At 47.4% G+C, this 23,118-nt stretch overlaps 1 protein-coding gene across 2 annotated transcripts in view; it reads left to right on the top strand.

Annotated features, from left to right (window-relative positions):
* The first annotated feature begins 15,195 nt into the window (after positions 1-15,195).
* LOC145350940 (NACHT, LRR and PYD domains-containing protein 3-like) overlaps positions 15,196-23,118 on the top strand; it is a 28,095-nt gene continuing 20,172 nt past the window's right edge. For both annotated transcript variants that reach the window (XM_080200458.1, XM_080200449.1), the window contains exon 1: positions 15,196-15,503. In XM_080200458.1, the coding sequence (XP_080056584.1) occupies positions 15,475-15,503 (29 nt within the window). In that variant the 5' untranslated portion in view covers positions 15,196-15,474. The remainder of the gene's footprint in view (positions 15,504-23,118) is intronic.

The following is a 23,118-nucleotide window of genomic DNA, read 5'->3' as shown; positions in this document are numbered from 1 at the left end:
CAGTGTCAACCTGGGAACCCTGGCACTGCCCACCAGGCGCTCTGCAACAATGATTGGTGTGGGGGAAGGGGGACCGCTGCCACTTTGCAACAGTGATGGGGGGGATGGGTAAGCAATCGGTCATAAGAACATAAGAACATAAGAAATAGGAGCAGGAGTAGGCCATCTAGCCCTTCGAGCCTGCCCCGCCATTCAATAAGATCACGGCTGATCTGTCGTGGCTCAGTTCCACTTTCCCGCCCTCTCCCCATAACCCTTAATCCCCTCTCTTATCAAGAACCCATCAACCCACTTCTTAAAAATATTTAGCGAGGTAGCCTCCACCACTTCAACGGGCAGAGAATTCCAGAGATTCACCACCCTTTGAGTGAAGAAGTTCCTCCTCAACTCCGTTCTAAACCGCCCCCCCTTTATCTTGAGGCTGTGCCCCCTAGTCCTACTGTCTTTTTTGAGTGGTAAGAGTCTCTCCACCTCTATCCTATCCATCCCATTCATCATCTTATACGTTCTCGTCCATGGAGCCCCGCAGTAGTGGGATTGGGGGAGTTCCAGCCATGAAGGCCTGCTATAACTAGCAGAGGCAGTGACAGATTTCTGTGCTCTCAAAGCACAGAAATCTGCACATGCACAGTTGTGCCTTCAGATGCTGTCAGCTGGCTTTCTGATGATTTAGACCCCACCCACTCTCCCTGCTGTCAAAAAACAAGTTTGTCAAGTTTTTTTTGCCTAAATCAGGTAAGATTCAATTTTTAAGTAGCCCAAAAAAAGGCACAAATTTCTCCCATCTTCACCCTTGTTCGGGACTTAGAATATTTTGGTAAGATCGCTTCCAATAGCAACAATGAGATGATACAGAGAGACAGGCTCTGAATGCTGGAGTCCCTTCAGAGGAATACAGTGTATCATTAGCTATCATTCGTGTATGGTATTAACTCTGTACTGTCCTTATCAATGTAGCAAAGTACTTACATCTTCCTGTGTAATGTTCAACTCACCGTTAACTATATAAAATGAAAAGATCTTTGGCCATGCATTCCTCACATTTCATTGCTGTAGTGTCTCAGTAGAGAGATTGTTGCCTGTGAATCTTTGTGTAAACGTTCTAATGGGCAGATGTTGGACACTGAAAAGTGCAAGAAGACAAAGGGAGCGAAAGATCCAGTGAGTAGCTTGAAACAGAGAGAGTATTGGCACATCACCTGATGTGAAGGTACCCAGAGACTCCAGTCTTTGTTAATACTTCAGCAGGATGATACTCAGTAAATCAGAAGCATTGCACAAGCTGAATTGTGTTTGAAAGCTCTATCGAAAGTGTTGGTGATTTAAAAAGGTGTCAAGAAAGCCTCTTAACCAGAAATTTACTGCTGATTTGTACAAGCCATGTAAAGGAATGATCAGCTGACACATCTTCTTAGCTTTTGTAGAGTGCAAAGCATGTGAAGAAATCAATATTGCACAGGAAAGAAATGTAATGGAGGTGATCTGACATGCCGAACAGGATTTCACTTTGTTCTCCAAGTCCAGATCCATATTCAGCCACCAAACATACCATCTGGCCGAACTTTTCATTCAGAAACACCTGGATGAGCCTCATGAATTTCATCCATGACTTGCAAACCACTAGGGGACGGAACTCTTTATCCCCTCAATATGCATCTATCTCACTTACCCCTTTACTTCACCTAAGGTTTTAACTGATCACCTTCTGTGACAGTTGGCTAGCCTTGCATCAGAAATCTTTTAACTTGCTGCAGAATGGGATCTTTGTTTGTCCACTGCTTAATCTGCTTCACACTTACTGGAGAATGTGCAAGTTTCTCAAGTGGGGAAATTGTCTTGGGAGGACACAATACCTTGGACAGGGAATCTAGTAAAGGGAGGTGACTCCACATTTGCCATCCCCTGCTCAGTACACAATATTGTACTGATAAGCTGACAATGTAAGCACCCAGCGCTGTATTCTAGCTGAGGTCATAGGAAGATACATTCCAACTCACTGTAAAGACTCAGCAATGGTTTGTGATCAGTATTTATGGTGAACCAATGATCGATGGAATCTTTCACGGCAAGACAATAGCTAGGAATTGCTTCTTCAACCAACCATGACTATCCCTTTTCAGCTTGTCAGTATCCTAGGTGCAAAACCAATGGTTTTTTTGGATCCATCCTCCATTAAATGAGGAAGTACCGCCCCCACATGTAGAGCGAGGCATTGCATGACAGGATAGACTGTGACATAGACACAGACATAGAACACTACAGCACAAACAGGCCCTTCGGCCCACAAGTTGTGCCGATCACATCTATACCTACCAAACCATAGAACTATCTGTAACTTCCAATGCCATTAGATCCCATATATTCATAAGAACATAAGAACATAAGAACATAAGAAATAGGAGCAGGAGTAGGCCATCCAGCCCTTCGAGCCTGCCCCGCCATTCAATAAGATCATGGCTGATCTGTTGTGGCTCAGTTCCACTTTCCCGCCCTCTCCCCATAACCCTTAATCCCCTCTCTTATCAAAAACCCATCAACCCGCGTCTTAAAAATATTTAGCGAGGCAGCCTCCACCATTTCAACGGGCAGAGAATTCCAGAGATTCACCACCCTTTGAGTGAAGAAGTTCCTCCTCAACTCCGTTCTAAACCGCCTCCCCTTTATCTTGAGGCTGTGCCCCCTAGTCCTACTGTCTTTTTTGAGCGGGAAGAGTCTCTCCACCTCTATCCTATCCATCCCACTCATCATCTTATACGTCTCAATGAGATCTCCCCTCATTCTTCTAAACTCTAACGAGTACAAGCCTAGTTTATTCAGCCTCTCCTCATAGCTCAATCCCCTCAACTCCGGTATCAGCCTAGTAAACCTCCTCTGCACTCCCTCCAGGGCCAAAATATCCTTGCGCAGGTGCGGCGCCCAAAACTGCACACAGTACTCCAGCTGCGGCCTCACCAATGCCCTATACAGCTGCAGCAAGACCTCCCTACTTTTATATTCAATCCCCCTCGCTATGAAGGCTAGCATCCCATTTGCCTTCCTGACCACCTGCTGCACCTGCAAGCTGGGTTTTTGCGACTCATGCACAAGGACCCCGAGGTCCCTCTGCACCGTCGCCTGCTGCAGTTTTTCGCCACGTAAGTAATAGTCCTTCCTACCATTCTTCCTACCAAAGTGGACCACCTCACACTTGCCAACATTAAATTCCATTTGCCATTTCCTGGCCCATTCGCCCAGCCTATCTAGATCCTTCTGCAGACTCTCCACACCCTCCGCACAATTTGCCTTTCCCCCAATCTTGGTGTCATCAGCAAATTTCATCCAGAAGTCTTTTGAAAGACCCCAGCGAGTTCGCCTCTACCACCACCGATGGCAGCCGATTCCACTCACTCACCACCCTCTGAGTGAAAGACTTTCCCCTAACATCTCCTCTGTACTTGCTTCCCAGCACCTTAAACCTGTGTCCTCTCGTAGCGACCATTTCAGCCCTGGGAAATAGCATCTGAGAATCCACCCTATCTATTCCTCTCAACATTTTATAAACCTCTATCAGGTTACCTCTCAACCTTCATCTCTCCAGGGAGAAGAGACCTAGCTCCCTCAACCTATCTTCATAAGGCATGCGTCCCAATCCAGGCAACATCCTTGTAAATCTCCTCTGCACCCTCTCAATAGCTTCCACATCCTTCCTGTAGTGAGGCGACCAGAACTGCACACAGTACTCCAAGTGGGGTCTGACAAGGGTCTTATAAAGTTGCAGCATTACCTCCTGACTCCTAAACTCAATCCCTCGATTAATGAAGGCCAGTACACCATACGCCTTCTTGACCACATCCTCCACCTGCAAGGCCGATTTAAGAGTCCTATGGACCCGGACCCCAAGATCCTTCTGCTCTTCAACCCAGCTAAGACTCCCACCCTTGATATTGTACTCCTGTATCCCGTTGGTCCTGCCAAAGTGGACCACTACACATTTATCTGCGTTGAAATCCATCTGCCTCTTCTCTGCCCAGTCTTGCATCCTATCTATGTCACGCTGCAACTTCTGACATCCCTCCAGACTATCCACAACACCACCAACCTTCGTATCGTCGGCGAACTTACTAACCCATCCCTCCACTTCCTCATCCAGGTCATTTATGAAAATGACAAACAGCAAGGGTCCTAGAACAGATCCCTGGGGCACTCCACTGGTGACTGACCTCCATGCAGAAAAAGACCCATCCACAACCACTCTCTGCCTTCTGCAGGCAAGCCAGTTCTGGATCCACAAGGCCAAAGCCCCTTGGATCCCATGCCCTCTCACCTTCTCAAGAAGTCTTGCATGGGGGACCTTATCAAACGCCTTGCTGAAGTCCATGTAAACCACATCCACCACTCTTCCTTCATCAATGTGTTCAGTCACATTTTCAAAGAACTCAACTAGGCTCGTAAGGCACGACCTGCCCTTGACAAAGCCGTGCTGACTATTCCTGATCATTCTAAACTTCTTTAAATGCTCATAAATCTTGTCCCTCAGAAACCTCTCCATCAACTTCAACCACTGAGGTCAGACTCACTGGTCGGTAATTTCCTGGGCTATCCCTGTTCCCTTTCTTGAAAATAGGAACCACATCCGCAATCCAATTGTGTGTCTGGATCAAAATGGACCAGCAGATTTACCAATTATAGCAGTGCTTTCACATCCTTGAAACAGTAAGAACTCTCACAACACCAGGTTAAAGCCCAACAGGTTTATTTGGTATCACAAGCTTTTAGAGCACAGCTCCTTCATCAGGTGAGTGAGCAGCGTTTTGAAAGCTTGTGATACAAAATAAATCTGTTGGGCTTTAACCTGGTGTTGTGAAACTTCTTACTGTGCCCACCTCAGTTCTACGCCAGCATCTCCACATCACATTTTTGAGAGACTTCTGTGCAGACTCCCACTTCCATTTGGATTTGCTTTCCATTGAACAGCACTGTGGTGTAAATAGGCTTCACTTGCAGCTCCCTCATATTAAATGTGCTGTAAGCTTGCTCCTCTGCCTGCTCTGAGCTGTCCAGAGGATGTATTGCTGATTGAGGCTTCTTCGAATTTCAATTATCTTGCTCAGCCTTCGCCTTGTCATCCCTGCATTTCTTCACTAAATGAGCATTCTTGTTGCACTGGTGACAAACAGCATCCATAAATTTCCAATGATTCATATGGTGTGTCTCTCTGCATCTAAACACTCCACTGCTTTCACCTTTTTGCTTCCAGCTTATCTATGTATTTGGTGCAGTGCCCCTGTCTGGGCACCAACATTAGCCTGTTGAATATCTCTGGTATAACTAGCAGCCATTCCCACACCCTGAGAAATTTCCAGAACCTTCTTAAAGGTAAGTATGGCTTCACTCAACAACCAATGCCAGAATACTGTCCTTGTTAATACTGTAGACCAGGCTGTCTCTGAGATTATCTTCTAAAACTGTTCCAGATAGGTGCTCCAAAAGCTGGTGCAATTCTGCCACAAAGTTAGCTCTCAATTGACCTGCTTTTTGAAAATGGCTATGAAATTTGAATCTTTGAACAATCACTGAGAGCTCAGGTTATGATGATTCTGGACGAGAGTAACTAAATCTGCAAATAAAATCTCCCCTAGTTTCTATGTCCTGGCCAGATTTCTCATCAACTTATAAAGCTTCGCCCCACACACACTCAGGAGAATTGAGTGCTGCTTTGCTGCATCCTCTATTCCATTTGCTAAAACAAAATGTTGTAACCTCTCCACATATGCAGCCCAGTCCTCGCTTCACTCATTAAATTCTCCCACTGTCCTGAACATAACCCTAGTGCTGCTAACTTGAAATTCCATTAAGTAAATCCACAACATAAACTAGCTGCTCACTGTATGCAACCTCGTGTGGTCACTTTGAACATCGAAAAACACATTTTCTCTTCACTTGCCGTTTTCTCCACATTGCCACAAAGACGTGGTCTCTTGAGTCCACAATAAAGGTAGCCAAATTCATTATTTAAAGAATGATCTTCTTCATATAAACAAATAACAAAATTTAACATTAAAGGTAACTCAACAGAACAGTATTAAAAATGAAAACAGGAGCACTAGTAAAACAAGTCTTGCTTGCAGATCACTCTCCTGTTGATTGAAAAGCCCATCAAAGTTCACACATGCTCAGAACCCTCAACAGACACCAGAAAAATCATAGCAATGGAGAAAGAGTCAAAGAAGTTTACAGCATGGAAACAGGCCCTTTGGCCCAACTTGTCCATGCTGCCCCTTTTTTTAACCCCAAAGCTAGTCCCAATTGCATGCGTTTGGCGCATACCCCTCGATACTCATCTTACCCAGGCTTTCTAAAAGACAAAATTATACCTGTCTCTACTACTACCTCTGGCAGCTTGTTCCAGACACTTACTACCCTCTGAGTAAAAGAATTGCCTCTCTGGTCCCTTTTGTGTCTCTCCCCTCTCACCTTAAACCTGTGCCCTCTAGTTTTAGACTCCCCTACCTTTGGGAAAAGATATTGACTATCTACCTTGTCTATGCACCTCATTATTTTATAGACCTCTAAGGTCACCCCTCAGCCTCCTACGCTCCAGAGAAAAAAGTCCCAGTCTATCTAGCCTCTCCTTATAACTCAATCCATCAAGTCCTGCTAGCATCCGAGGAAATCTTTTCTGCACTCTTTCTAGTTTAATAATATCCTTTCTATAATAGGGTGACCAGACAACAGCTCTCCCCAACTCCCTATTATTAACTCAGTAAGTCCTGCTGTGGTCCAATCTACCAAAATACATCATCTCGCATTTATCTAAATTAGATAGATAATTTAGATCTATTTCTAAATTAGAAATTTCTAAATTATCCGCCATTTGTCAGCCCACTGGCCCAATTGATCAAGATCCTGTTGCAAGCTTAAATAACTTTCTTCACTGTCCACTATGCCACCAAACTTACTAACTATGCCCTCTAAATTCTCATTCAAACCATTAATATAAATAACAAATAACAGTGGACACAGCACTGATCCCTGAGGCACACTGCTGATCACAGGCTTTCAGCTTGAAAAACAACCCTCTACAACCCCTCTCTGGTTTCTGTCATCAAACCAATTTTGTATCCATTTAGCTACCTCACCCTGGATTCTGTGAGATTTAGCTTTATCAATAACCTACCATGTGATACCTTGTCAAAGGCCTTGCTAAAGTCCATGTAGACAAGATCAGCTGTGCTGCTCTCATCTATCTTTTTGGTTATCTCTTCAAAAAACTCAAATCAAATTTGTCAGACATGATTTTTCATTCACAAAGCCATGCTGGCTGTCCCTAATCAGAGCTTGCCTCTCCAAATGCCTGTAGATCCTATCTCTCAAAATACTTTCTAATAACTTACCCACTACAGATGTGAGGCTCACTGGCCTGTAGTTCCCAGGCTTTTTCCTGCAGACCTTCTTAAACAAAGGCACAACATTTGCCACTCTCCAATCTTCAGGCACCACACCTCTGACAATTTCTTCTCTAGCCTCCCACAATGTCCTGGGATACACTTCATCAGGTCCCAGGAATTTATCTACCCTGAAGCACTTTAAATCTTCCACCACCTCCTTCTCTTTACATGTACACTCCTCAAGACATCATTATTTATCTCCCCAAGTTCTCTAACATCCATGCTTTTCTCAACAGTGAATACAAATGAGAAATATTCATTTAGGATCTCACCCATCTCTTGTGGATTCACACATAGATGACCTGAAGAGGTCCTGCTCTCTCCCTAGTTACTCTTTTGCCCTTTATGTATTTGTAGAAGCTCTTTGGATTCTCCTTTGCCTTATCTGCGAAAACAATTTTGTGTCCCTCCTGATTTCACTCTTAACTCTATTCCTACACCCTTTATACTTTTCAAGGGATCCACTTGATCCCAGCTGCCTGTGCCTGTCATATGTCATATGTTTTATGCCTCCTTCTTCATCTTGACCAGGGCTTCAATATCCTGAGTCATTCAGGGTTCCCAACTTATATCAGCTGTGTCCTTCACTCTGAAAGGAATGTGTTTACCCTGAACTCTGGTTAACACACTTTTGAAAGCCTCCCACTTACCAGATGTTCCTTTGCCTTTCCACAGACTCCCCCAATTAACTGTTGAAAGTTCCTGCCTAATACCATCAAAATTGGCCTTGCCTCAATTTAGAATTTTAGCTTTTGGGCTAGACCTATCATTCTCCATAGCGATCTTAAAACTAACAGAATTATGGTCACAGGTTCCGAAGTGATCCCTCACTAACACTTCTGTCACCTTCTCTTCCTTATTTCCCAAGAGAAGGTCAAGTTTTGCCCCCTCTCTAGTCGGGCCATCCACATACTGAATGACAAATTCCTCCTGAATACACTCAACAAATTTCTCTCCATCCATCCCTCTAATACTATGGCGGTCCCAGTCAATGTTGGGAAAATTAAAATCTCTGACTATTACCACCGTATTTTTCTTGGAGCTATCTGTAATTTCCTTACATATTTGCTCCTCAATTTCCCGCTGACTATCTGGGGGGCCTGTACTCGTTAGAGTTTAGAAGGCTGAGGGGGGATCTTACAGAGACTTACAAGATAATGAAGGGGCCAGATAGGGTAGAACATAGAACATAGAACATTACAGCGCAGAACAGGCCCTTCGGCCCACAATGTTGTGCCGACCAGTTAAAAAACAATGACCCTCTAACCTAAACCAATCCCTTTCCATCCATAAACCTATCCACGGATCTCTTAAACGCCCCCAAACTAGGCGCATTTACAACTGCAGCAGGCAGGGCATTCCAATCCCTCACCACCCTCTGGGTAAAGAACCTACCCCTGACATCTGTCCTATAACTAACCCCCTTAATTTAAAGCCATGCCCCCTTGTGCTAGCTTTCTCCATCCGAGGAAAAAGGCTATCACTGTCCACCCTATCTAAACCTCTAATCATCTTTTATGTTTCAATAAGATCCCCTCTTAGCCGCCTTCTTTCTAACGAAAACAACCCCAAATCCCTCAGTCTCTCCTCATAGGACCTCCCCTCCATACCAGGCAACATCCTGGTAAACCTCCTCTGCACCCTCTCCAAAGCCTCCACATCCTTCCTATAATGTGGGGACCAGAACTGCACACAATACTCCAAGTGCGGACGCACCAGAGTTGTGTACCAAGTTGTGTAGAGGTAGAGAGATTCTTCCTGCTTAGAAAGGAAAACAGAACTAGGGGGCACAGCCTCAAAATAAAGGGGGGGGGGGGCAGTTTAGAACGGAGTTGAGAAGGAACTTCTTCACTCAAAGGGTGGCGAATCTCTGGAATTCTCTGCCCATTGAAGTGGTGGAGGCTGCCTCGTTGAATATATTTAAGTCACGAGTAGATAGATTTCCGATAGACAAGGGGATTAAGGGTTATGGGGAGAAGGCGGGAAAGTGGAACTGATCCACTTCAAATCAGCCATGATCTTATTGAATGGCGGGGCAGGCTCGAAGGGCCAGATGGCCTACTCCTGCTCCTATTTCTTATGTACTCTGCACAGATAATCCAGAAGCGCCACATCAAGACTCCAGACAAACAGTGACCCAAGCTGGGAATTGAACCTGGGTCCATGGCGCTGTGAGACAGCAGTGCTAACCACTGTGCCACCAAATGCTGTTTTACTTGCTGAGATTTTCTCGCACTTTGTGTTTTTGTTTCAGATTCCAGTATCCACAGTATTTTGCTTCAATGATGAAAGATGGAACTGGATAAGTTGGTTTCAGGACTCTGTTATGTGATTAAGTTTGTGGTTGAAAAATTAAAAAAGAAAAATGTTAAATTGAAAAGTCACAGATAATGAAAAACTGTTGCAATTCTTCTGTTTAAGTCTTGCCTTTGAGTTTTTATACTTTGCTCCAGTCACTCGAGGTCTCCCAATCCTTGTTCAGGGTGTTTGGATTGAAACTGAACATTTTTTCCCTTGTGTTACAATCAGGGATTTCAGAACTCATGAAACAGAAACCCAACTGCATCACACTCATAAGACATAAGACATAAGACATAAGAAATAGGAGCAGGAGGAGGCCATCCAGCCCTTCGAGCCTGCCCCGCCATTCAGTAAGATCATGGCTGATCTGTCGCTGCTCAGTTCCACTTTCCCGCCCTCTCCCCATAACCCTTAATCCCCTCTCCTATCAAAAACCCATCAACCCGCATCTTAAAAATATTTAGCGAGGCAGCCTCCACCACTTCAACGGGCAGAGAATTCCAGAGATTCACCACCCTTTGAGTGAAGAAGTTCCTCCTCAACTCCGTTCTAAACCGCCCCCCTTTTATCTTGAGGCTGTGCCTCCTAGTCCTACTGTCTTTTTTGAGCGGGAAGAGTCTTTCCACCTCTATCCTATCCATCCCATTCATCATCTTATACGTCTCAATGAGATCTCCCCTCATTCTTCTAAACTCTAACGAGTACAAGCCCAGTTTATTCAGCCTCTCCTCATAGCTCAACCCCCTCAACTCCAGTATCAGCCTAGTAAACCTCCTCTGCACTCCCTCCAAGGCCAAAATATCCTTGCGCAGGTGCGGCGCCCAAAACTGCACACAGTACTCCAGCTGCGGCCTCACCAATGCCCTATACAGCTGCAGCAAGACCTCCCTACTTTTATATTCAATCCCCCTCGCTATGAAGGCCAGCATCCCATTCGCCCTCCTGACCACCTGCTGCACCTGCAAGCTGGGTTTTTGCAACTCATGCACAAGGACCCCGAGGTCCCTCTGCACCGTCGCCTGCTGCAGTTTTTCGCCCCGTAAGTAATAGTCCTTCCTACCATTCTTCCTACCAAAGTGGACCACCTCACACTTGCCAACATTAAATTCCATTTGCCATTTCCTGGCCCATTCGCCCAGCCTATCTAGATCCTTCTGTAGACTCTCCACACCCTCCGCACAATTTGCCGTTCCCCCAATCTTGGTGTCATCAGCAAATTTCGACACTCTACACTCGGTTCCCTCCTCCAGATCATCTATATAAATGGTAAAAAGCTGAGGCCCCAGCACCGACCCCTGGGGCACTCCACTAGTCACCATCCGCCAATCCGAATAGCACCCGTTGACCCCCACTCTCTGCCTCCTATTTGACAACCAATCCTCTATCCACGCTAACACCCTACCCCCAACTCCATGCCCCCTTACCTTCTGCAATAACCTCTTGTGAGGTACTTTGTCAAACGCCTTCTGAAAATCTAGAAAGACCACATCCACCGGCTCTCCTCTATCCACCGCCCTAGACACATTCTCATAGAACTCCAGTAAATTTGTCAGACACGACTTCCCTTTAATGAAACCGTGCTGCGTCTGAGACAAGGGTGTACTTGATCTTATTTACACAGAGGAACCACTGTGAAATGTATTAGAGGCAGTGTCAATCTAATACTGGAGATGGTTAGAGTATTTACGCTGCAGCAATTCTAATTCTCACAAAAATGAGCCAGCGTTAGTATCACCCGACAATAGAAGTAAGATAAATATAAAATTATTAACTAACTATATGCACTTATTTGCTCAAGTAATAAAGGCATTTCAATCTTGCTTTTGTAAAAGCTAAAATAAAGTAAAATCGAAACAGAAAGTGCTGGAAAAAACCAGCAAGTCTGGCAGAATCTGATCAGGGAGAAGCACAGTTGACATTTCAAGTCCAACATGACTCATCTTCAGAACTTTTTGTGAAAGTTGTTTAAACCTGTTCTCAGACAGAAATGATGAAAGAAAGCTAAAAATAGAAAGGTGCAAAATGCACAACCAATAGCATAGGTGTATTAGCATTTTCATTTGAAGTTAACAGGATTAACAGCACAGAAATAGGCCATTTGGCCCAACTGCTCAATGCTCCATGCAAGCCTATTTCTACCGTTTCACCCTATTAGCATATCTGGTTACTTCTATTTTCCTCAAGTGTTTATCCAGCTTCTCCCTTAAATGTACCACACCATTCACACTGACAACTCCCTGTGGGAATGAGTCCGACATTCTCCACACTTCCTATGGGAGCGAGTCCCACATTCTTCCGACTCCCTGTGGGAGCGTCCTGCATTCTCCCCAGTCCCTGTGGAAGCAAGTCTCACATTCTCTCCATTTCCTGAGGGAGTGAGTCCCACATTTTCTCCACTCCCTTTGGGAATGAATTCCACATTCTCCCCACTCCCTGTGGGACCAAGTCCCACATTCTCCCCACTCCCTGTGGGACCAAGTCCCACATTCTCCTCACTCCCTGTGGGAGTCCCACCTTGTCCCCACTCTCTGGATAAAGGGTTTTCTCCTGAATTACCCGTTAAATTAAGGAAAAAGTTATAAATAGTTTTGATATTTCTTGTTGTATCTTTGGAAGAGGGAATCATTTGATTTTCAGAAGGCAGAGACAGCTTTCATTTAAATTGACATCATATCAACAGGTCATCCAGAAGCTGTTTGCAAAAAATCGAAAACAGTAAATGTTCAGCAGCTGAGGCTGTCGGTGGGAAGAGAAACAGTTAATATTTGGTTGGTGATCAGAACGATGAGAAGTTAAGAAACATGAGGGAGAGCAGGCGGGAGTGATGAACACGAAAGGAATGTGGGGAGGTGGAAGAGGGAGGCAATTAAATGACAAATGGGAAAATGGTGTATGATGATAAGTAGCTGTGGCAAATGGAGAAGTACAGAAACAAGCAATGTGCCTTAAGGAGGTGCAAGTGGCAATAGTGGAATAGCAGAGGGGGAGGATAAACCAAGAAAGGAACAGGAGGATCCCAAGCCCCAGAAATCAATCAGAGAAAAGGGGAGACCCCCACCAGCTTTCAACCTGACAGGGGGTCTGCACGTCCCACAGCAGTCCCTAGGGTCCTCCTGCATCCACCCCATATCCTCCAGCTCCAGAATCAGTGATTGTTTATTATGAGTTTGTGCTGCTTGAAAGAGGAGCCATGATTAAGATCCACAAAAATTAATCTGAGCATTAAGGCTGAGAGTCTGTAAAATGATGTGGAGATGCTGGCGTTGGACTGGGGTAAACACAGTAAGAAGTCTCACAATACCAGGTTTAAGTCCAACTGATTTATTTGATAGTAGACTCACAAGCTTTTGAGGTTTCCCTCTTCGTCAGGTGAGAACTCTCCATTCACCTGATGAAGAGGGAAACCTCAAAAGCTCGTGAGTTTACCATCAAATAAATTGGTTGGACTTAAACCTGGTGTTGTCAGACCTCTTAGTCTGTAAAATACCAGAGAAGAAGCTGTGGCCAACCTCGTTTCAGATTAGAATTACATCATCTGCAAATTGCCTTGGCACAAACAGCAGAACCAGATGTAGAAGCATGGGATAGCATTGTTGAACACTCAGGCAGAAACTAGCGCACAGCAAGCTCCCAGAAAGAGCAGTGTAATAATCAGCAGGTAATCTGTATCAGTGTTGATGACTGAGCGATGAATATCGGTGAGCACACAAGGGAAAACCCAGCTCCTCTTCTTCCAAATAGTGGCCCTGGGATTTATTGCATTCAACTGACAGAGCCTGCGTTTAAAGTATTGCATTAAAGACAGGAGCACTGACAGTGCGGCACTCCCTCAGCACTGACCCTCTGACAATGCGGCACTCCCTCAGCGCTGACCCTCTGACAATGCGGCACTCCCTCAGCGCTGACCCGCTGACAGTGCAGCACTCCCTCAGCACTAACCCTCTGACAGTGCGGCGCTTCCTCAGCACTGACCCTCTGACAGTGCGGCACTCCCTCAGCACTGACCTTCTGACAGTGCGGCACTCCCTCAGCACTGACCCTCTGACAGTGCGGCACTCCCTCAGCACTGACCCTCTGACAGTGCGGCACTCCCTCAGCACCGACCCTCTGACAGTGCAGCACTCCCTCAGCACTGACCCTCTGACAGTGCGGCACTCCCTCAGCACTGACCCTCTGACAGTGCGGCACTCCCTCAGCACCGACCCTCTGACAGTGTGGCACTCCCTCAATACTGACCCTCTGACAGTGTGGCACTCCATCCACACTGACCCTCTGACAGTGTGGCACTCACTCGGTACTGACCCTCTGACAGTGTGGCACTCCCTCAATACTGACCCTCTGACAGTGCAGCTCTCCCTCAGCACTGACCCTCTGACAGTGCAGCACTCCCTCAGCACTGACCCTCTGACAGTGCGGCACTCCCTCAGCACCGACCCTCTGACAGTGTGGCACTCCCTCAATACTGACCCTCTGACAGTGCGGCACTCCATCCGCACTGACCCTCTGACAGTGTGGCACTCACTCGGTACTGACCCTCTGACAGTGTGGCACTCCCTCAATACTGACCCTCTGACAGTGCAGCACTCCCTCAGCACTGACCCTCTGACAGTGCGGCACTCCCTCAGCACTGACCCTCTGACAGTGCGGCACTCCCTCAGCACTGACCCTCTGACAGTGCGGCGCTCCCTCAGCACTGACCCTCTGACAGTGTGGCACTCCCTCAATACTGACCCTCTGACAGTGCAGCACTCCCTCAGCACTGACCCTCTGACAGTGCGGCACTCCCTCAGCACTGACCCTCTGACAGTGCGGCACTCCCTCAGCACTGACCCTCTGACAGTGCGGCACTCCCTCAGCACTGACCCTCTGACAGTGCGGCACTCCCTCAGCACTGACCCTCTGACAGTGCGGCACTCCCTCAGCACTGACCCTCTGACAGTGCGGCACTCCCTCAGCACTGACCCTCTGACAGTGCGGCACTCCCTCAGCACTGACCCTCTGACAGTGCGGCACTCCCTCAGCACTGACCCTCTGACAGTGCGGCACTCCCTCAGCGCTGACCCTCTGACAGTGCGGCACTCCCTCAGCACTGACCCTCTGACAGTGCGGCACTCCCTCAGCGCTGACCCTCCGACAGTGCGGCACTCCCTCAGCACTGACCCTCTGACAGTGCGGCACTCCCTCAGCACTGACCCTCTGACAGTGCGGCACTCCCTCAGCACTGACCCTCTGACAGTGCGGCACTCCCTCAGCACTGACCCTCTGACAGTGCGGCACTCCCTCAGCGCTGACCCTCCGACAGTGCGGCACTCCCTCAGCACTGACCCTCTGACAGTGCGGCACTCCCTCAGTAATATAGTGGGAGTGTCAGTGTGGCATGATTTCAGCTGGCAGCAGAAACAGGAAGCGATGAAACTGAAGAAACCCGTGAACTGAGAGAATCTGAAGCCAGTTTTAACTGTGGTTGTGAGGGAATAGTGTGGGGGAGCGTTGACGGGTCACTGTGGAGATAGTTTCCAGTGTGAGTCCTAGAGAGGGCGACTCTGCACTGGCCTGGACTTAAACCTGGTGTTGTCAGACTTTTTACTGGCCTGGAGTTTGCAGTTTCTGGGAGTTTGAGAGCAGAGTGCTGATGGTGCGGAGATGGAGAGGGTGAAGGTGCAGACTGATCCCAGGCGGAGCGGAGTGAGTGCGGCAGCGGCTGGAATTGTAGAGCCAGCGATTGCAACTGGCAGCAGGAGCTGGCATGGAGGCTACAGCCCAGGGAGGAGAGAGGTGAGTGCGCTGGGCTGGGCTGAGACTGCGGAGCTGGGAGCTGTATCTCAGGAGCGGGTAGTCGGATCTGGAGATTCCCCCCACGCCCGCAGCTGAGCCACTCACGGTGCCACCGACCTGGCTCTCTGTATTCCCCTGTGAAACCATCTCCCCAACAGTATCCAAAACAGAGAGGGAGATGGTTCCAAGGAACTCCGCACTATCTGCTTCTGAATGGCGACCCCTACTCCCTTCCTGCCTATGCACTCTTTACCTGTGGTGTGACCACCTCACTGTATACACTATCCACAAAGATCTCACCTTTGCCGAAACTCCACGGGGCCCCTAGCCGCAGCTCTAGTTCCAAAATACTGATTTAGGTAACTGCAGCTGGAGATACTTCCTGCATACCTGGGCTTTGGGAGAATCCCCAACTCCGCAGGCTGAACAGGAGGAGCACTCCACATGGCTGAGCTGCCCTGCGTGACTTACCCTTAAATTACTCCCATTATGTTTACTTGTGGTTGAGGATATAAAGGGCAGTAGAAATATTCACCAAGGCCACTGATCTTCTTTCTGAGGAAAGATCGAGGAATGAAGCACCTTCTTTCCCTCTTCTCCAAACTCCCTCACTCACCTAACTCCAATTTTTAAGCACTCTAATGCAGCCCTGGAGCAACCAGTGCAAGGCAAAGCAAGCCTCCCAGTGATGGGATGGAAGCAGGGTTCCAGTACATTGTTCGTCCATCGTCGTTGATGAGGACCTCAACACCATTAGTCATTTTGAGGCTGGATGCGATGTGTCCGAAGATGACTGATCAGGCCAATTCGGGCATGAATGTCCTGGCACAAATTGGACAGACTTGTGTAGACACTATAGTTGTTGCACTGGTGGCTCTGGACTTGCGCAGCTCGTGCTTAAATTGTGCTTCAGCAATGCATGTTGCTTCATAAGCTTGACAGCCCTTGTGGATGAGGCAGCGCCAGGTACCAAGGAACCATAGAAAATTACAGCTCAGAAACAGGCCTTTTGGCTCTTTTTGTCTGCGCCGAACCATTTTTTGCCTAGTCCCACTGACCTGCACTTGGACCATATCCCTCCACACCCCTCTCATCCATGAACCTGTCCAAGTTTTTCTTAAATGTTAAAAGTGACCCCACATTTACCACTTTACCTGGCAGCTCATTCCACACTCCCATCGCTCTCTGAAGAAGCCCCCACTAATTTTCCCTTTAAACTTTTCTCCTTTCACCCTTAACCCATGCCCTCTGGCTTTTTTCTCCCCTAACCTCAGTGGAAAAAGCCTGCTTGCGGAAGTCGTGTCTGACAAATTTATTGGAGTTCTATGAGGATGTGTCTAGGGCGGTGGATAGAGGAGAGCCGGTGGATGTGGTCTTTCTTGATTTTCAGAAGGCGTTTGACAAGGTACCTCACAAGAGGTTATTGCAGAAGGTAAGGGGGCATGGAGTTGGGGGTAGGGTGTTAGCGTGGATAGAGGATTGGTTGTCAAATAGGAGGCAGAGAGTGGGGGTCAATGGGTGCTATTCGGATTGGCGGATGGTGACTAGTGGAGTGCCCCAGGGGTCAGTGCTGGGGCCTCAGCTATTTACCATTTATATAGATGATCTGGAGGAGGGAACTGAGTGTAGGGTGTCGAAATTTGCTGATGACACCAAGATTGGTGGAACGGCAAATTGTGTGGAGGGTGTGGAGAGTCTGCAGAAGGATCTAGATAGGCTGGGCGAATGGGCCAGGAACTGGCAAATGGAATTTAATGTTGGCAAGTGCGAGGTGGTCCACTTTGGTAGGAATAATAGTAGGAAGGACTATTACTTAAGTGGCGAAAAACTGCAGCAGGCGACGGTGCAGAGGGACCTCGGGGTCCTTGTGCATGAGTTGCAAAAACCCAGCTTGCAGGTGCAGCAGGTGGTCAGGAAGGCGAATGGGATGCTGGCCTTCATAGCGAGGGGGATTGAATATAAAAGTAGGGAGGTCTTGCTGCGGCTGTATAGGGCACTGGTGAGGCCGCAGCTGGAGTACTGTGTGCAGTTTTGGGCTCCGTACTTACGCAAGGATATTTTGGCCTTGGAGGGAGTGCAGAGGAGATTTACTAGGCTGATACCGGAGTTGAGGGGGTTGAGCTATGAGGAGAGGCTGAATAAATTAGGCTTGTACTCGTTAGAGTTTAGAAGAATGAGGGGAGATCTCATTGAGACGTATAAGATGATGAATGGGATGGATAGGATAGAGGTGGAGAGACTCTTCCTGCTCAGAAAGGACAGTAGGACTAGGGGGCACAGCCTCAAGATAAAGGGGGGGAGGTTTAGAACGGAGTTGAGGAGGAACTTCTTCACTCAAAGGGTGGTGAATCTCTGGAATTCTCTGCCCGTTGAAGTGGTGGAGGCTACCTCGCTAAATATTTTTAAGACGCGGGTTGATGGGTTTTTGATAAGAGAGGGGATTAAGGGTTATGGGGAGAGGGCGGGAATGTGGAACTGAGCCACGACAGATCAGCCATGATCTTATTGAATGGCGGGGCAGGCTCGAAGGGCTAGATGGCCTACTCCTGCTCCTATTTCTTATGTTCTTATGTTCTTATGTAATACCCATCAAAATCTTATACACCTCTATCAAATCTCCCCTCATTCTTCTACGCTCCAGGGAATAAAGTCCTAACCTATTCAGTCTCTCTCTGTAACTCAGCTTCTCAAGTCCCGGCAACATCTTTGTGAACCTTCTCTGCATTCTTTCAACCTTATTTACATCCTTCCTGTAACTAGGTGACCAAAACTGTACGCAATACTCTAAATTCAGCCTCACCAATGCCTTATATAACCTTACCATAACACTCCAACTTTTATATTCGATACTCCGATTTATAAAGGCCAATGTACCAAAAGCACTCTTTACGACCCTATCCAGCTGTGACGTCACTTTTAGGGAATTCTGTACCTGTATTCTCAGATCCCTCTGTTCAACTGCACTCTTCAGAGTCCTACCGTTTACCCTGCATGTTCTACTTTGGTTTGTTCTTCCAAAGTGCAATACCTCACACTTGTCTGCGTTAAATTCCATTTGCCATTTTTCAGCCCATTTTTCTAGTTGGTCCAAATCCCTCTGCAAACTTTGAAAACCTTCCTCACTGTCCAATACACCTCCAATCTTTGTATCATCAGCAAATTTGCTGATCCAATTTACCACATTATCATTCAGATCATTGATACAGATGCAAGCAACAATAGCCCCAACACCGATCCCTGCGGCACACCACTAGTCATGATGTGGATGTGCCGGCGTTGGACTGGGGTAAACACAGTAAAAAGTCTGACAACACCAGGTTTTAGTCCAACCGATTTATTTGATAGTAAACTCACAAGCTTTCGAGGGGACTCCCTCTTTGTCAGGTGAATGGAGAGTTCTGGCCTCGGACAGAGCGTATAAAGCACAGACAGTTTAGAGATTACTGATTAGAATGCGAATCTTTACACCTAACCTGCTGTTCAAGTCCTAAAGTGGCTGACAATGTGTGTGGAAGGAGCACTGATCACAGGTTAAAGAGATGTGTATTGTGTCCAGACAGCACAGTGAGTGAGGTTTTGCAAACCCAGGCAAGTCACTGGGGTTACAGATAGTGCGACATGAACCCAAGATCCCTGTTGAGACTGTCCTCATGTGTGCGGAACTTGGCTATCAGTCTCTGCTCAGCGACTCTGCGCTGTCATGTGTCGTGAAGGCCGCCTTGGAGAACGCTTACCCGAAGGTCAGAGGCTGAATGCCCGTGACCACTGAAGTGTTCGCCAACAGGAAGGGAACAGTATTGCCTGGTGATTGTCGAGCGACGTTCATTCATCCATTGTCGTAGCGTCTGCATGGTCTCCCCAATGTACCATGCTTTGGGACATCAGGTAGTTGCAAGAAAGGATACGTTGCAAGAAAGGATGTCCCGAAGCATGGTACATTGGGGAGACCACTAGTGCACACCACTAGTCACAGGTCTCCACACAGAGAAGCAATCCTCCACAACCACTCTCTGACTTCTTCCATTGAGCCAGTGTCTAATCCAATTTACTACCTCCCCATGTATACCTAGCGACTGAACCTTCCTAACTAACCTCCCATGAGGGACCTTATCAAAGGCCTTGCTAAAATCCAGGTAGACAACATCCACCGCCTTCCCTTCATCCACTTTCCTGGTAACCTCCTCGAAAAATTCTAATAGATTGGTCAGACATGAGCTACCACTCACAAAGCCATGTTGACTCTCCCTAATAAGTCCCTGTCTATCCAAATATTTGTAGATCCTATCCCTTATCACACCTTCCAATAACTTGCCCACCATCGACGTCAAACTTACTGGCCTATAATTTCCCGGATTTCTTTTGGAACCTTTTTTAAACAACGGCGGTTTTGTGCCAGCATTTCCCAGGTGGTTGTGTCAATGTCAAGCGACTTCAGGGAGGCCTTGAGTGTGTCTTTGAAACGTTTCTTCTGCCCTCCACGTGAGCATCTTCCAGCAGAGAGTTCCCAAAAAAGGAGCTGCTTGGGTATGCGCTCGTCTGACATACGGATGATATGACCTGCCCACTAGGTTTGCGCTCTCATCTGCAGTGTGTGGACTGATGGTAGACTTGCTCCAGAGAGAACTTCAGTGTCTGGTACTTTGTCTTGCCATCTGATGCAAAGAAAGTCACGTGGAAATGATTGAGCTGTCTTGCATGCCTTCGATACACAGTCCACGTTTCACAGGCCTACAGGAGGGTAGTGAGTACCGCAGCACTGTAGACTTTCAGTTTTGTTGCTGGGCTGATTCCTCGACGTTCCCAACGTGGTGCTCAGCGGAAATTTATTCCGATGGTTAAAAAGGACCGTAGGAGGAGAGGTAATCAGCCGTGGATAACGAAGGAGGTGAAGGAAAGTGTTAAATTAAAAGTGGAGGCGTTTAGAGTAGCTAAGAGTAGTGGGCGAGAAGAGGATTGGGAGAGGTTTAAAAGTCAACAAAGATTGACAAAGAAGTTGATAAAGAAGGGTAGGATAAACTATGAAGCTGGGCTAGCGCTTAATATAAAAAAGGATAGCAAGAGTTTTTATAAATATATAAAAAGGAAGAGGCTGGCTAGGGTGAACGTTGGTCCCTTAGAGGATGAGAAGGGGGACTTAGTGGTAGGGGATGGGGAAATGGCTGAGGTCTTGAATAACTTTTTTGTTTCGGTCTTCACGGAGGAGGACGTGAATAATTTGCCGGGTGTTAGCGATGGAAAGGTGGTAGGAGTGGAGGGTCTCAATGACATTGTTGTTACTAGAGAGGCGGTGCTCGACAGACTGGAGGGACTGATTGTGGACAAGTCCCCAGGACCGGATGGAATGCATCCAAGGGTTCTGAAAGAAATGGCGGAGGTGATAATGGATGCCTTGGTGGTTATTTTCCAAACGTCGCTGGATTCCGGGAAAGTGCCGGAAGATTGGAAAATGGCTAATGTTACGCCGTTGTTTAAGAAGGGTGGCAGTCAAAAGGCAGGGAATTATAGGACGGTTAGTTTAACGTCTGTTGTAGGTAAAATGTTAGAATCCGTCATCAAGGAGGAAATAGCGAGGCATCTTGAGGGGAATTGCTTGATAGAGCGGACGCAGCACGGTTTTGTTAAGGGGAAGTCGTGTCTGACAAATTTATTGGAGTTCTATGAGGATGTGTCTAGGGCGGTGGATAGAGGAGAGCCGGTGGATGTGGTCTTTCTTGATTTTCAGAAGGCGTTTGACAAGGTACCTCACAAGAGGTTATTGCAGAAGGTAAGGGGGCATGGAGTTCGGGGTAGGGTGTTAGCGTGGATAGAGGATTGGCTGTCAAATAGGAGGCAGAGTGTGGGGGTCAACGGGTGCTATTCGGATTGGCAGTTGGTGACTAGTGGAGTGCCCCAGGGGTCGGTGCTGGGGCCTCAGCTACTTACCATTTATATAGATGATCTGGAGGAGGGAACCAAGTGTATGGTGTCGAAATTTGCTGATGACAGCAAGATTGGTGGAACGGCAAATTGCGCAGAGAGTGTGGAGAGTCTGCAGAAGAATCTAGATAGGCTGGGCGAATGGGCCAGGAACTGGCAAATGGAATTTAATGTTGGCAAGTGCGAGGTGGTCCACTTTGGTAGGAATAATGGTAGGAAGGACTATTACTTACGTGGCGAAAAACTGCAGCAGGCGACGGTGCAGAGGGACCTCAGGGTCCTTGTGCATGAGTTGCAAAAACCCAGCCTGCAGGTGCAGCAGGTGGTCAGGAAGGCTAATGGGATGCTGGCCTTCATAGCGAGGGGGATTGAATATAAAAGTAGGGAGGTCTTGCTGCAGCTGTATAGGGCACTGGTGAGGCCGCAGCTGGAGTACTGTGTGCAGTTTTGTTCGCCGCACTTACGCAAGGATATTTTGGCCTTGGAGGGAGTGCAGAGGAGGTTTACTAGGCTGATGCCGGAGTTGAGGGGGTTGAGCTATGAGGAGAGGCTGAATAAACTAGGCTTGTACTCGTTAGAGTTTAGAAGAATGAGGGGAGATCTCATCGAGACATATAAGATGATGAATGGGATGGATAGGATAGAGGTGGAGAGACTCTTCCCGCTCAGAAAGGACAGTAGGACTAGGGGGCACAGCCTCAAGATAAAGGGGGGGCGGTTTAGAACAGAGTTGAGGAGGAACTTCTTCAGTCAAAGGGTGGTGAATCTCTGGAATTCTCTGCCCGTTGAAGTGGTGGAGGCTGCCTCGCTAAATATTTTTAAGACACGGGTTGATGGGTTTTTGATAAGAGAGGGGATTAAGGGTTATGGGGAGAGGGCGGGAATGTGGAACTGAGCCACGACAGATCAGCCATGATCTTATTGAATGGCGGGGCAGGCTCGAAGGGCTAGATGGCCTACTCCTGCTCCTATTTCTTATATTCTTATGTTCCCATACAGTGGATCGCAGTCTACCAAAAGCAGAATTTGCCTTTGGTATTCTGCAGTTAACTTCTGCGTCAATAGCCACTGCTTGAGGGAAGGTGCTGCCAAGATAAGTGAACTGTTCCACTGCCTGTAGTTTCTGCCCTTTGATTGTGATTATGGGTTCTGTGTATGGTGCATGAGGAGCAGGCTGGTGCATGATTTCAGTCTTTTTAATGTTGATGGTGAGTCCAAAGATGTCACAAGCCTTGGAAAATTTGTCCATACTGACTTGCATCTCTGGCTCTGAGCCAGTATACAGGGCGCAGTCATCGGCAAAGAGCAAGTCTCTCAGAATAGTCTCCTTCACTTTGGGAATCGCTTGAAGTCTCCTCAGGTTGAAGAGCTTCCCATTCACTCTGTACTTGAGGCTGATTCCAGCAACACTTTCCTGGAAGGCATCATTCAGCACGGCAGTAAACATCCTGCTGAACAGTGTGGGTGCGAGCACACAGCCCTGTTTGACGCCATTGGTGACTGGGAATGCCTCAGTGGATTTGCCACCATCCAGTACCCTGGCCATCGTGGAGCTGGTGTACCACCTGAATGAATTTGGAGGGGCAGCCAAACTTTGACGTGATCCTCCACAGGCCTTGTTGGCTGACAGTGTTGAAGGCTTTCACGAGGTCAACAAAGGTTGTGTAGAGCTTGCGATTCTGCTCCTGACACTTCTCCT

This window comes from Carcharhinus amblyrhynchos, chromosome 1 (genome assembly GCF_965287045.1).
Source record: "Carcharhinus amblyrhynchos chromosome 1, sCarAmb.v2.hapA, whole genome shotgun sequence".
Lineage (NCBI taxonomy): Eukaryota > Metazoa > Chordata > Chondrichthyes > Carcharhiniformes > Carcharhinidae > Carcharhinus > Carcharhinus amblyrhynchos.
This window is presented reverse-complemented; position numbering and strand designations above follow the sequence as displayed.